Source organism: Alligator sinensis, unplaced genomic scaffold, assembly GCF_000455745.1.
Source record: "Alligator sinensis unplaced genomic scaffold, ASM45574v1 scaffold181_2, whole genome shotgun sequence".
Taxonomy (NCBI): domain Eukaryota; kingdom Metazoa; phylum Chordata; order Crocodylia; family Alligatoridae; genus Alligator; species Alligator sinensis.
This window is the reverse complement of record NW_005842429.1, coordinates 241,355-256,208: the sequence shown is the minus strand read 5'-3', so window position 1 is coordinate 256,208 and position 14,854 is coordinate 241,355. Positions and strand designations below refer to the sequence as shown.

Sequence of the window (14,854 nt, the reverse complement as noted above, 5' to 3'; positions counted from 1 at the left end):
CCTGTTACTTTAACTTATGTACCTGATTTAAATCAAATACAAAGGCTGCAGTCACAGGTGCTGAGTAAAATAGGATGCAGCACTTCAACACTATTTGGATAGCAGCAGTACTAGATCTTTATGTTATATTCATTAAACTATCAAAGCTAAATTTTGCACTCCCCTGCATAGGTGTGATAAAGTGGGGAGAAAAGAGTCCAAAGTAAGGTGCCTAAGAGCATGGAAGTGGCTGACTAGGTGCTCATGTGGGTAGGCAGAGGTCAAGGTCATGCTTTATGTCATCCAAGTATAGTGAGAGATATCTTTCTTAGCATTCATTATGACCGCTATAGGTATTGGGTTTTTATACATTCTTACTTGTATGCCAACTTCTTTCTTTTTGCCAGGGTGGCCCAGGCTCCTAAGAGCCATAACTAAAACTTTAATTAAAGCTTTAAATTAAAAGGCTAACAGAAATGTTACAGTTCTCAAGCTACAGAAAATTATTAGTCTGTGCTGTGGTAGGTGTTTTGTGCTTATATTTATGCAGTTTGGGCTCCATTAATAGCAATGAGTTATTTATTTAAAACACTGACCAAATTAATTCTTGCTGTGATTCAATGACAGCCATCAGGGATGAGTTTTGGCACGTACACATTCCCTGTGTGAATGCTAAATGACTCCGTGAATTGTTAATGGAATTGGTAGCCAATCACTTCTAGATCACTTGTCTGTGCCACTCGCTAGCTTTCACCTAGTCCAGGTTTATCGGTCATTTACCAAGTCTGTGTGAAATGAGTTGATAGTCTCAATTCAGCTGGCACTGGAGAGGTGTCCACATAACTAGAATTACCTGTTGGCAATCTCAGTGAATGAGGATGGAATTAGCACAGATGCTAATCTGCTCTCTGTCTTAGAGGTGATCACTTCAAGTTATGTAGGGGACATGGCAGGACAGGACAACACTTCCTGTGCTATATTTGCACTGTGTGATTAAACAGGGGATTTACAGACCATCTGTCCCTCACCTTTCATGAGCACAGTCACTAGGAATTAAAACAAAACAAAAACCATTATTGTCTGAGGTTAGTATAAGCTCAAAATTGCAGGCCAAATCAATTGGGGGATGAATTTAGTGCTGTATTATTAATCATTTAGGTGCAAATGAAGATCCTTGTTTACAATTAAGATACCTGGGCAGTGCACTTTAAATTCCTCCTGGGATGGAGATGTGTGACTGAGGAGGGAAGGGATATTTCAGATGCCCTCATTTTCAGAGCCGCTCCACCTTTTTGTATTAGAGTATGTTTGAACTCAAATGATTTTTGTATCCTCATTATATGGGGCGTAATGGAGAGCTGCGCCTCACCCCACCAGAGAAAATATTAATTCTAATTGATTTACTGATGCTATGTGGTTTGAAAATGTTAATAGTCCTAGAAGCTTTGCACTTAAATGTGATTGGTATAAAGCATTGCTTTAAAATGTTTTCACATACAGGATAAAAAAATATGTTGTAGTATTGTGAAATGTTTTAAAATGAGTCTCCCTGCACTGAGGTATGCGGGGAGGGTTAAATTGATTAGAATGGAATAGCATTTTGACTAAAGGGAGAGAAAATGAGAGATTGGTTAATCCTCTGTTAAAGCTCAGGTCAATCAAAATAGCTCTTTAGTGTTTAAAATGTTCCTGAAATGTGCAGAAAAACCCACTCAACAGCTCTTATCTTCCTTTGTATTAAAATAAAACTCCCCCATCAACGCAGTCCTACCACTGCAGTTTGAATCATGGTACCTGTCTAATTCCCCAGAGCAACATTAGGGTAGGGAAATGGACAGACATTATAAAAAAAAGAACAGTAGGTAGGACATTTTTTCATTTTTTTTAATTTTAGGAGAAATAAAAAATCAACTCCTGTATACTTTTGAGTCTTAAAATGTCAAGACCCGGAGCCTCAATTGTATGAATTGGCACAATACCGTTGTAATCACTAGACCTGTATTAGCTAAGAATCTGGCTCTATCACTTTGTACAAAGACATGAACAAACACACAGGCTTATATAAAGGAGTATTTTATATATAGTGTGAACACCATGTATGACAATGTTCTATACATTGCATAGACAGTCTATAATTACAACACTAGATCAGATTAACTAGCTAGGAACTGTAGATAGCTATTCAACTGAATAAAATGTCAATACATTTGTTAAAAAAAACCACCTAAAACCCCCCCCACATTTAATGAATCCAACTTTAGCAGAAAATATCTTTGGTTGACATGATCCAGACGGAGAGAGATCTGAGGTATATTTCTTTCTTTTCATTATCAGAATCATAAGGATGCCTTCTCTCTGATTTCTTTGTAGTGCAGCTGCAGCAAATGTTTTGCCTCCATTTCTTTGTTTGGTGTTCACACATCTGAGAGGCCCTCCTCATTTCTTGAAGTCAATTGAAGGAATTTTAAAAATATTTATGTATTGATTGTAGCATGTTTGTCAGGTTTTTTTTTCAAGTATGCAACTTGAAAGATTTTCCTTGATGCTTCATGTAAAGCAAACAGGAAAGATATATTTTCCTTGGAAAGAAATCTGTTCATTTTTTATAAATTTGAAATCCATTGATAACTCGCCATTCTAATGGAAATGGAATGAGATCAGAAGGGCTGCTGTATTTGAGTCTTTGTTCCAAGAGAAGAGCTGTTTGAATTATGTACAGTAAGGAACTGAGGTTTTTACTAATGATGCTATGGTCAATATGGGTTCTTTATTTATTTGCCTTTGATTACAGCACTGCAGCAACTAGCCATAGATTTAATCAGTGGCAAAGACTGTTTCAAAGCTTCAGGACAGACCACAGCCTACATAAAGAGAGTAGCTTCTTTTAATCTGGCTTTTATAAGGAGCCATAATATAGTATACGAGCACTGTTGTTGGCTTCTAAGCAAAATATAGGAAAGGGGATGAAAGAGAGGGGGAAAAAAAGATACCAACAGAAGACCTTAAATATGTTGGATGGGATAGTTCAGTGTAAAGGGTTGCAGAACTACAACTTTCAGTTTTGGCAGAATCAGCTCCTGTTCCTTAAAGAGACCAGTTGAGCCACATGCCACTTTTTACTCTATGAGAAGAGTGATTGTTCAAAGAAGATCTCCCTTTTTTAAGATCTTTTGTGAGAATAGCAAAAGTTCTTAAGGTCCTTTGTTTAGGAGTAAAAGCTTGCCCTAAAGCTTCTGGACAAAATTTTTCCTCCTGCTCTGAACAGCATGCCATCTTTTTCTTGACGGGTGCTGTGGCTGCTTTTCAGTAACCGATTCCTTTATATAATTTGGACTGTATTTTGGCATCCTTTAGGATGAAAGGCTAAAATAAAATCCAAACCTGGGAGAAAACTTGCATGTTTCTTTAAAACCCATGGATTTAGGAGGGATCATTTATCTGTCTGCAGGAGCACAGCTAGAGAAGATGGTACTGCAGGTGTTCTCACAGATTGACAGCAGGCACTGTGTTCTGTGGCGTTCCTTCTTCAGTTTGTTGCTTGAGTGCATCAGCAAGAAAGGTAGATGGAAAAGGGTTGACTACCCAGTATTTCTGGGCATGGTTAAGTGAGCCATGCCCTCAGAGTCTGCTTCTGTGCACCAGCAGAGTAAAATATAATTTACTTGTTCCATCTTTTTTTTTTCCATGAAGAGCCTTCCCAGGAGTTAGTACTTCATCGAAGTACTTTTAAAAACATTTTTAAACCATAAAGCCCTTCAGTTTTAGTGGTGGTGAGGTATCAAGTGATGTTGCATGCTATTCTGGGTCTTCGTGTAATGAACATAAGTAATTATCACTGGAAAAAATGATATGAGGAAACTAATTGTGTGAGATGCCATCTGGGATATAGCGAAGTTATACTTCGATAATGCAAAAGGTGATCTGTCAGTGTCCAACCTTGTCCCCTTCACAGCTGAAAGTCTGCAAAAATTCAGAAGCCCATGTCAGTTTTAAATGAACATCACTGTCCCATTTCCAGGCAGTTTATTTCTTGAAGGGCCGACATTGTATTGCACCAGCAAATTACTGTATCTGGTATATGGCCAATACCAGAAGAGCAGTCTGTAATCTTTTAAAATATTAATGGGGGAGAGGAGGAACAGAAAGATCTCCATGGTGACTTGAAGTGAGGAGTAGTACTTGGGTTGTATTCTACATATGTCACAGGATATCTTGTGTCACTTTTCCATGTCATTTGAATGTTGGATTTGTTTGTGGATTGTAATGCAGATTGAAACCTGTACGTTCTGGTTACCAAAATATAGGCCCTTTCATGCAGAGTGGTGTCAGACTTCTACCATTTCAGAATCAAACTTGCAACTGGCATAAAGAAATGAATAAAATATGAAATATACATTTGCTCAAATGGGCTATTGACACTAGTAGAGCTGCATCACCACTGTCAAAAAAGAAAGTCTTCTGCTGCTGCTCAGCATCTGGCTGCAGGCACATACAGACACTCCCATGCCTTCATTTAATTGCTGCCAGTATATTCAGGAGTTAATGCCTTCTGTTAGCACAGTTGCTGTAGTGAAACTATACAGACCACCAGAAACCACTGTGTGCTCTGGCAGCTTGATGGTGACTGCTGTCTTTTGTTAGATCCTCTGGTGGCCAAGTCCAGGTGTGCATAGGCATAGCCTTAGTCTAGCCAAAGATTTCTAGTTAAAACAATACTTCCTTCCTGGGTGTCCACACTGGCACCGTGCCTCATTGTATTCTAGTTTCAAACTCCTTACTTTCATCTTCCAGGCTCTGTAGATCTCTGCTTCTTCTGCATCTCAGCGTTCCTTTTCTTCCATTTTAACAACCGGAGTACAATACAATAAACTGCCTTGTTGAAGTCGTCTTCTATATGTGAAGAGTGGCAGAACTTTGAAGACCTACATCTGCAGGCAGGACACAAAACTGCAAATGAATACCTCAGTGACAGTTCTTCTAACATATAGGCAGCTGCAGGAGGATCGTGTTCTATGTTTTTGGGCAACTGTTTCTGCAGATAAGCAGATCCAGAGACTCTTCTTTCAGCCTGCTTCCGTGGGGCTGATACAGGGCATTTCCTCGCAACCTTTAGCTGTTCAGTGGCAATATGAATCCTGGTCCCACCGAAGGCAGAACCTCTGTTGACTTCGTTGGGGCCAGGATCTTAAGCAAGCCTCCTATGTTGCATGGAGGGCCTAGCGTGGGTCCATGTTGTTACAGAAGAACTTTGTCACAGAGAGAAAAAGATCTGGAAGTTGTTTTACTACTTATGTTTATGATGCTTAAAGGATTTTCAAATGCCTGAAAGCAATCTGAACTTCTTTTTTGTTTAAATAGGACCTGCTTAAGAAATGCTACTCTGCCAATGCCTCGTACCTGTTCCAGCAGGACAAGTTCTATGATGTCAGCTATGATACAGGAGACAAGTCAATCCAGTGCAGCAGGCGGCCAGATGCATTCAAATTCTGGATGACGTGGAAGGCTTTGGGAACTACAGGCCTTGAGGAAAGAGAGAACAGGGCACTAGCCTTAGCGAGGTACTTTTATCTCAAATTTGAGATTGGGGGTTTTTTTGGTTTGGGGGCAGAGGTTTAGATAATTGACTGAAATTTTCATAACAATGTCCTAACTGGAATCAGTTAAACTGTTGTAATTTTTTTTCTCTGTGCTTTCAAATAATCTATTAATAATAAAAAATGAATAGGCGATCAGTGCCATATTCTTAAAAAATGTATGTTGAAAAGGAAACTATCAAACCATATTAGACCTAAACTTGACAATCTCAGAAACTGATTTAGGGCAGTAATGGATGCCCTCTTTATTTCAAATACCTTATTTGGAATTAATTGCACCTCTTCTTCATTTACAAAAAACATAATGAGCTAGATTCTGAATCGTGGCTCACAGAAGATAAATTTGTTATTTTCCTTCTGTCTGCTTCATGCTAGAGGCTTTGCCAAATGCCTGTATGCTTGAGAAATTCATAGGAGAAAGCTGCAACCTATCTGGGCCCTCTTATGCCACCAAATTTCTGTCTGTATTGATATTACCCCTCCCCACAAATTCTTCCAGTGCAGGCAAGGTTGTAATGTATACAACTATGAGGCTCTTGAAAGTCAAATGGTTTAGCCTGGGTTTAAAAATGGATATTGGAATTACAACATTGGATCAGTGAGATTTTCCAGTAAATTAATGTCCTGTCCCGAAAAGTGGCCAGCATACCCTGCATCACAGGTGGATGCAGCTATAGAATGTAGCTGTGGAATAACATGTTGGTAGGAATGTGTTGTTTAAAACCCAGTCCAGTAAAGGATGGCCTATATTCTGAAGCAAGCCATTAAAAATAAACAAACAGTGATAGTATAATTGTGAATGTTCTTATCTTTACAAATATCCACTTTTTTTTCTTTTTCTATTGCATTGGGTTTGTGGCAAGCAGTTCCACAAGCTAAGCTTGCATTGTGTCAGACTCTCTGGAACACTTCCAAGAGTCTCTGGGAAAGAAGTTATTTATAAAGGATTTTTTTTCCAAGACAAGAAATGGGCTAATATGGCACCAACCTTATTAAAATAATTCTTTTAAAACTGATTAGCCTTTTCCTTTTTTGTCTGTGCCTGTGTAGTGCCTGGCATAATGGAGTCCTGATCTATAATTGGAGCTCCTAAGCCTTATTACAATACAAATGATAACAATCAGCCCTATCCTGTTAACTTTTTATTTGATTCCAAAAAGCATGTCAAGGAGAATAATAACCTACTATTTACATTGCAGCATTTCAAAGGGACTGCCCTTCTTTAATAATGCCATACAACATGAAAGTGAAACCATTAATGTTGAAGCAGGAGCCTTGATGCTCTTGCTACTTTTAAGGTAAGGTAGACTGCAGAGGAAGCAGTCTGCAGGTGTGGCAGGAGGCAATCAGGAGTGACATGACCCAAAAAGGGTCATGGCTTGCAGGATATAACACAGGGCTTGAGCATGGCAGCCAGTTTAGCTTTGGGGTCATGGAGAGAAGAGCTCTTGAGCAGGCTGCATGAGGACTCTGATAGCACCCGAACTGCCTGGGTAAGACACCTTAAGGGCTGGGGAAGAAGACAGCATTAGGGCTGGGGACTGGTGCTTTAGGGATTGAAACTGTAGGGGCAGTAGAGGTTTCAACTGGCCCAGGGGTGGTGATTCTCAACCAGGGTGCTATTGTGTTAGCTCTGTTTGGTGTGCAGACTTAATTCACAAGCTAAACCTAGACATTTCAAATGGGAACCCATCGTGTTAAAAACAATCTAACCTGCTCTGGTCTTTCTGAGTTCTTTGCAATGGAAAAGTTGCTCTATTCTTTTTTCATAGTCAAAATAAGAATGAAAACTAAGAGCTGACAATTTTCGAGGGTGCCTTGAGTCTAACAATGTTGAGAATCACTGCAGTAGAGGGAATATACTGAAAACTAAATCTAATCTTATGATTTGGCTGTTTAAGTGTCCCTAGAGTGTTCAGAGTAAATTGGAATTTGTTTTCATTCTGGGGTATTCTATTATTCTGTGTATGTGCAGAGTGTGTCAGTTCATTCTACTATCAGGAAAAGAATTCAGCCTGAGAAAGGTCATTGGCCAAGGTCATCTGGCTGAGAATACACAGATTAATGATCCTTCTGGGATCAATACTTCCTTTGATAGTTAGGAATTAGTTGGTAGTGTTTCTAAAAGTGACTTCTCTTTTTTAAAGAAGAAAATTACCGTCATCAGATAATGACTAGGAGAGAGATTCTGTACAGTAGCTGCTTTGCTATCTTGGGCACTGGCATTTTGCAGCTGAGACATCACTTTTCCTTGGCACTATGCCAGGTTTCTTAACTACATGACCAGCTGGGCAGCCTTTCTTGTGATATGTTACAGTAGACTGTACTTTGATGTTGCAAAGATAGTATTTCAGTGTTCCTGAATATAGACCTGACTTAATTCTGGAGCTCATCCACTGACCTTATAACTTGAGGGTAAGAATTTTTTCCACTGCCTGGCTGAAGCTGCAAAGATTTTAGGCTGATTGCAGTACTGTATTCCTTTTGCACTGAGATTCTGCCCAATGGCTATTTTATTGATTTCTTCCTCTTTATGGGTGAATCATGTTTTCATTGCATTAGATGGGATTAGATAAATTCAGAGTTTTCCTAAGCTATTTACTTGAAAGAATTTTTTTTTCTTCTTTTTTTTTTTTTTTTTTTTTAATAGAGTGCTCAGCTGATTGCTCTGGAGATTTTCTCTACATTTAGGCCTACTGGCAAAGAATTAGATTCTCTTCACTTTCTTTTTGCTTTATGAAGTAAAGTGCATTTTAAAGTAGTAAGTCACATAACTGTGTTCACCTCAGCATGTTGTGAAAACAGCATCATATTCCTCCAGGTTTTGTCAATTCTGCTGGACTGTCTTCTTTCTGAACAGAAAGATCTAGCTTTGTTTACCTAGGGCACCCCTTGATTTCTGCACTTTTAATTATTTCAAGCACTACATGTTTTCTGTGCACTGAGATGAAGTTGTCTCAGTCTTCAACAAGGCCAGCCCCTTCTGTCATTCCACAGCCACAAGGTAAAATGAATATAGTTCTGCTATCATCTATGGAAAGGTGCAGAGAAAATGGACACCAAATGGACCTGGTAAGATGGTTACCTTTTAAGGCCATTGGCAGTGTTGTGTAACACATTGGGTGTCAGTGAAGCACAGACCACTGTTAATCTTGTTCTTGTGTCACAGGGTGGTAAAAAATAAATTAAAATGTTAGCCAGGGATGATATGGAGCTATTTTATATTACTTAACATCTTGGAATCATAGAACTGTAGAAAATTAGGGTTGGAAGGGACTTGAGAAGGTCATCTAGTCCAACCCCTGATCAAAGCAGGAGGATCTCCAACTATATCATCACAGCCAAGGTTGTGTCTAGCCAGGTCTTAAAAACCTTCAAGGATGGAGATTGCACCATCTCTCTGGGTAGCCCATTCCAGTGCTTCACTACTTCCCAAGTGAGAGACATTTTCCTAATATCTAATCTAAAATTCCCTTGCTACAACTTGAGACCGTTGTTTCTTGTTCTTCATCTGCCTCCGCTGAGAACAGTCTAGCTTCATCCTATTTGTAATCATCCTTCAAGTATTTGAAGGCTGCAATTAAATCCACCCTCAGTCTTCTGTTTCCAGACTAAATAAGCCGAGTTCCCACAGCCTATCCTCATAAGTTACATGCCCCAGCCCCCAACCATTTTTGTTGCCTCCACTGGATTCTTCCCAATTTGTCCACATCCTTTCTGAAGTGGGGGTTGAAAACTGGAGACAGTACTCCAGATGTGGCCTCACCAGTGCTGAATAGAGGGGAATAATCACGTCTCCTGATATGTGTGCGGGCCGGGAGCGACCCGAGCCCTTTTCCGTGCTGCATGCAGGCTGTGGCCAGCAGCCCGGGCACGCCGGGTTGGAGAGGGAAGGCCGTCGAGCTGGAATTAGGCACAAATGCGTAGCGGTAGTTTTAAAGATTGTTTACTTACACCGAGATGGCAGTGGTGTAGGCTGGAAAACTTGCTTGAGTTGCGGTTACAGACACAGACAACACAGACGGTCTCGTGGAGGTTGCTAGGCTCCACGGAACAGAGCTCCGGATGCTCTGGGTGAACGAGCCACCAAAATCAGAATCATAGGTACGTCTTATAAAAGTCGCGCTTGAAGACGGGAAGAGGTGGGCGGTGGATCAGGCCGCCAGGCTCCTCTGTATCTCACACAGGGTTTCTATTACCCTGCCATGTACCCAGAGTCCCCACGAGATGGATGTGGAGTCCTCTTCAGCTTGGGCGGAAACCGCTCAAGCCTCTTATACGGCTAACAGGCCAATCGCTAGCCGCCACGTGTGAATAATTTAGAACTAGCCAATAGCGGGGAACGAATTTGCATACCGGTGGCGGGAACTCTTTTGCACCGTGCATTCCTCTTGCAACATGAGCAATGCACTCTGCAAAAGAAGCTGCAGAAAAGGCGGGAAACTCGTCCCTGCACTGAGAGTTTCCTCTGCAACAGGAAACTCTCCCGTGCAATGAAGCTGCAACTTGGCGGGGATAATTCTGGTGCCGAAGCACACACAAAATCATGCCTTTGGGTCATGACAATATGCTGGCAAAGCTTTTACTAATGCAGCCCAGTATGCTGTTAGCCTTCTTTGCAACAAGGGCACACTGTTGGCTCATATTCAGTTTATTGTCTACTGTAACCCCAGGTCCTTTTCTGCAGAGCTGCTGCTTAGCCAGTCAGTCTCCAGCCTGTACCAGTGCATGGGATTGTTCTGTCCGAAGGACTTTCCACGTGTCCTTACTGAACCTCATGAGACTTCTTTGATCCAATCCTCCAATTTGTTTAGGTCACTCTGAATCCTAGCCTTATTCTCCAGCGTGTCTACTCCACCCCAGTGTGGTGTCATCCATAAATATGCTGAGGGTGCACTCCATCCCATCTTCCAGATTATTGATGAAGATTTTGAATAAAACTGGCCCCAGGACCAACCCCTTGGGCATTCCACTTACTGGCTGCCAACTAGACATTGAGCCATTGATTATACTACCCTTTGAGCCAGATGATCCAGTCAGTTTTCTGTGCACCTTGCAGTCCATTCATCCAACTTGTACTTAGCTTGTTTGCAAGGATGGTGTGGGAGACTGTATCAAAAGCTTTGCTAAAGTCAAGGTGCATCACGTCTGCTGTTCTCCCCACATTCTCAGATCTAGTCATCTTGTCGTAGAAGGCAATCAGGTTGGTCAGGCATGACTTGCCCTTGGTGAATTCATTCTAACTGTTCCTAATCACCTTCTCCTTTTAAAAGTACACTAAGCTGTCTGCAATTGGCAGCTGATATCAAGCTGAGTGCCCCAGGGGGTTGATCCTGGGGCCAATTTTGTTCAATATCTTCATCAACGACATGGAAGATGGAATGGAGTGCACCTTCACCAAGTTTGCAGATGACACTAAACTAGGGGGAGTTGTAGCTGTGTATCTTCTCCAAGTGCTTAAACACATCTTGCTAATGCTATTGAAGGCAGGGTTTTTCTACATCGTAAAAATGAAAGGGTTTCCTTTTTTTAATGATTTTTTAAAAAATAAATGCTGCCCATTCCAACCTAGGACATCTTCTGAACAAACTGCTTTATGCGCTGGTTGCTAGTTTTGTGATGAGTACATATGTCTCCCGGTCACTGGGTCAGGAGTTATGCTAGTGATTTAAATCAGAATTGAATAAGAGAATTTAGAACCCGTACTTCTAAGAATGCAGTTGGGAAGATCCCCATCTATACAGTTAGATACAGCTTTCAGTAGTGTGCAGTGCTGGAGCTGACTGCAATACTTTGTCACAGCATTGGTTTATATGGATATATGCCAGGGGGTAAGGCGTCACATGCACAAGTCTTGTTAACAACAAACAACATAGCAACTCCCCATGCTCTGCTTTGAAAAATGCATTGTCCTTAGAGTATTATTTATTGAGTCCCTGGCCAAGCAATCTATGCAACATTGCAGTGAAAGTGCCAGAATGTGATAATAAAGCTCTGTTAGTGGTGCTGATGTTGTGACTATTTTCTAGCATGAATGTAGGCAACAGAAAGATGGCATTTTTGCCAGATTTTTCTCTCTCCAGCTGCTTCTGCTTGCTTTATGCACTGATGACTATATAGTAAAGCAGTTGCTACTGTGGTAGATCAGTGAAGCGTACAATTCTAACACATGCAATTCAGTGTACCGTAGTTACTCGATTCTAAGATGACCTTGAATTTAAGATGACCCCCCCCAATAATTAGATTCTAGATGTGGAAAATTCTAAATTTTGTTTTAAGTTTTCTTGTCTAGAATCTAATTATTGAGGGGTTGTCTTAATTTTTTCGCAAGCGCTCCTGCAGCAAGAAAACTGCAGCAGGGGGGCAGGCAATGGGAAAAGTAGAAATGATAGGACAGGTGGAGGGGAAGCAGAAGTAGGGGAAAGCAGGGGCAAGGAGTAGGAGTCAGGGAAAGCACGAACAAGTGGGGGAAAGCTGAGGAAAGGGAAAAGCAGGGGTGGGGGAGCAGGCATCCTGTCCCTCATCCCTTTGCCTCTCTGGTCACTACCACCCTGCCATTACCTCCTCCTCATCCTGCTTTCTGAACTATCTGGGCACTGGTGGCAGTTGTGCTGGGAGTCTGGCTTGGCACCTCATAGATTTCTCCTTCCCTGCCCTGCTCCCTTTCCCTCTGCCCCTTCTGTTGGGAGACAGGGGAAGGAGTGGGGAGAGAGAGCAGGAAAGGGAAGCAGAAATCTGTGGGGTATCAACAGCACCATACCTAGACTCCCTGCGGCCCTGGGTGAACTTTTAGTATCTGTCTCCCCCTTCCCCTGAGATAATGATAATAAGTCGGACAACAGAAAAAAAAATTACTATTTTCAGGCTCCCTTTCTGTCTGGGCCCTGGGTGGCTGCCCAGTTCATCCATGCCTGTGTCTGGCCCTGGGTATCAAGCTGGGCTCCCAGCACAGCTGCTTCATGCAGTGTGGGGCAGGCTGGAGATCAAAGCAGCAGCATGCAGACTCCTCCTTCCCTGTCTGGCTTTCTGCCAGCAAGGGAGGGGAAGGGAGTGGGGAGGGAATCTAGGAAGGGAGCAGAGCTGCTGCTGCACATTGCTGTGCCATACCTGTCACAGCTGGGGTCCCTGCACAGCTACTTCTCTTACCTTCCAGTTGTGACACTTCATTCTAAGATGAGGTTTTGTTTTCCTCATGATGAACAAGGAGAAAAACCTCATTGTATAATCAAGTAAATATGGTAAATTGAATTTTGTTCTATTTGTGGGATTCATTTAGGATGGTGGTTGTAAGGTCATGGAATGAAGTGCATCAGCACCTTCTGATAATTCTGCAGTTGTACTCATTAAGCAGTATGTTTCAGACACACATAGAGTTAAGTCTACAGCAAACAACAAAACTAATGCGACAGAGCTTTTGAGTGCCAAACTACTTAAATCAGGCACTGTATAATTTTTTCCCTATAAGTACCTCCTATTGAAGTCTGTTCAGGTGTGGACTTATCTGCACTCATCCCCATCCCCTGGATCCAATGGTGTTTTCTAGAGCTGGTATGCGTAGCAGGGAGAGATTATATTAAGTTCTGCAAAGCTTACATTTTGTTAAAAAAAAAATGTGTTTAATTACAGATACCTAGTAGATGAAATTAAGAAGAGAGAAGGATTTCGGCTTCTGTTGGAGGTATGTGAAAATAGAATTCAGAGTTTTTGTTTTTGGCATATTTTTGTGGAGTGCTAATTTGGTATTTTGGGTGAGTATTTCAATAAACCTTTTAAATAGCTGGCATATGGAAATATTAAAATTATTATCTCCAGGCAATATTCCACATCATTCATTCATCTATTTCCCCACATATAGCCCTGTCTTACTCTCACCACCTGTGGGCATGTGTAAACAAAATGGGGGCCCTAAATTGAAGCGGTGGCTTTAAAAAAAACACTACTTCAATTTAGGGCTGATTAAACCCCCGTGTTGTGCACACACCCTGCTGACTTACCTGCCTCTCCAGTGGGGACAGGAGGGCGAGCTGCCAGTGGGTGAAGTGGTCCCTGGCCTGCGGGGGGTAGGGAGTGGGGAAGGGGCTGGGGCTTCCCCCACGGCAGCGGCGGTTCCCCCTCCTCTAGCCGCGGCGTTCCCCCCTCCTCTAGGTGGCCCCTGCCTGTAGGCACCTGGCTTGGATGGCCCCGGGGGGCACCGCAGCTGCGGAGGGAAGCACTGGGCCCCCACACAGCTCAGGCAGGCAGGCAGGCTGTGGTGGGGGGGAAGATCAATCTCACCCCTTTTCGTGGGAGGAGCCTGCTTTCCCGGGCTGCTGTCAGGCTGCCTGCAGGGCTTCCTACAGAGTTCAGAGCTGCAGAGAGCCCAGTGCTTCACTCTGCAGCTGTAGGGGCAGCAAACTAAAACTCCTTGAAGGAGTTTTAGTTTGCTGCCCCCCAATTCATTTAAGGCGCATTACACTGCCGAATTTCCTACAGCGGCTGGAATTAATGCACGATACTCTGCCAATGCGTGCAAACACCGACACCATAAATTGATGCAAAAGCATTTAGCCCACTTTAAAGTGTTGTGCACACATGCCTCTCATTTCATCTTCATACAGCCCGTGTCAGCAATGCTCTAAAATCGCAATGGGAAAGAGGACAGAGGTTCATAGATTTCATAGAAATTAGGGCTGGAAGGGACCTCGGAAGATCATCGAGTCCAGCCCCCTGCCCAAAGGGCAGGAAGTCAGCTGGGGTCATAGGATCCCAGCAAGATAAGCATCCAGTTTGCTCTTGAAGGTGTTCAATGTAGGCGCTTGAACCACCTCCGATGGCAGGCTGTTCCAGACCTTGGGGGCTCGGACAGTAAAGAAATTCTTCCTTATGTCCAGCCTGAAACGGTCTTGTAGTAGTTTATGGCCGTTTGACCTAGTCGTCATCCCTTGGGGCGCTCTGGTGAACAAACGTTCCCCCAGATACTGGTGGTCACCCCTGATAAACTTATAGGTGGCCATCAGATCACCCCTGAGCCTGCGCTTTTCCAGGCTAAAGAGCCCCATGGCTCTCAGCCTGTCATAGATTCATAGATGTTAGGGTCAGAAGGGACCTCAATAGATCATCGAGTCCGACCCCCAAATCGTAGGGGTCATCGTAGGGTCTGCTTCCCTGACCTCTGATCATGCGCGTGGCTCTTCTCTGGACTCTCTCAAGCTTCTCCACATCCGTTTTGAATTGTGGAGCCCAAAACTGGACACAGTACTCCAGCTGCGGCCTCACTAAGGCCGAGTACAAGGGGAGAATGA

At 42.6% G+C, this 14,854-nt stretch overlaps 1 protein-coding gene across 4 annotated transcripts in view; it reads left to right on the top strand.

Annotated features, from left to right (window-relative positions):
- The window catches only part of GADL1 (glutamate decarboxylase like 1), a 106,069-nt gene that overhangs the window by 28,670 nt on the left and 62,545 nt on the right, over nt 1-14,854 (top strand). For 3 of the 4 annotated variants that reach the window (XM_006030204.3, XM_025211782.1, XM_025211783.1), the window contains exons 11-12: nt 5,338-5,537; nt 13,200-13,251. In XM_006030204.3, the coding sequence (XP_006030266.2) occupies nt 5,338-5,537; nt 13,200-13,251 (252 nt within the window). The remainder of the gene's footprint in view (nt 1-5,337; nt 5,538-13,199; nt 13,252-14,854) is intronic. The other variant, XM_014522996.2, reaches the window with a different exon arrangement.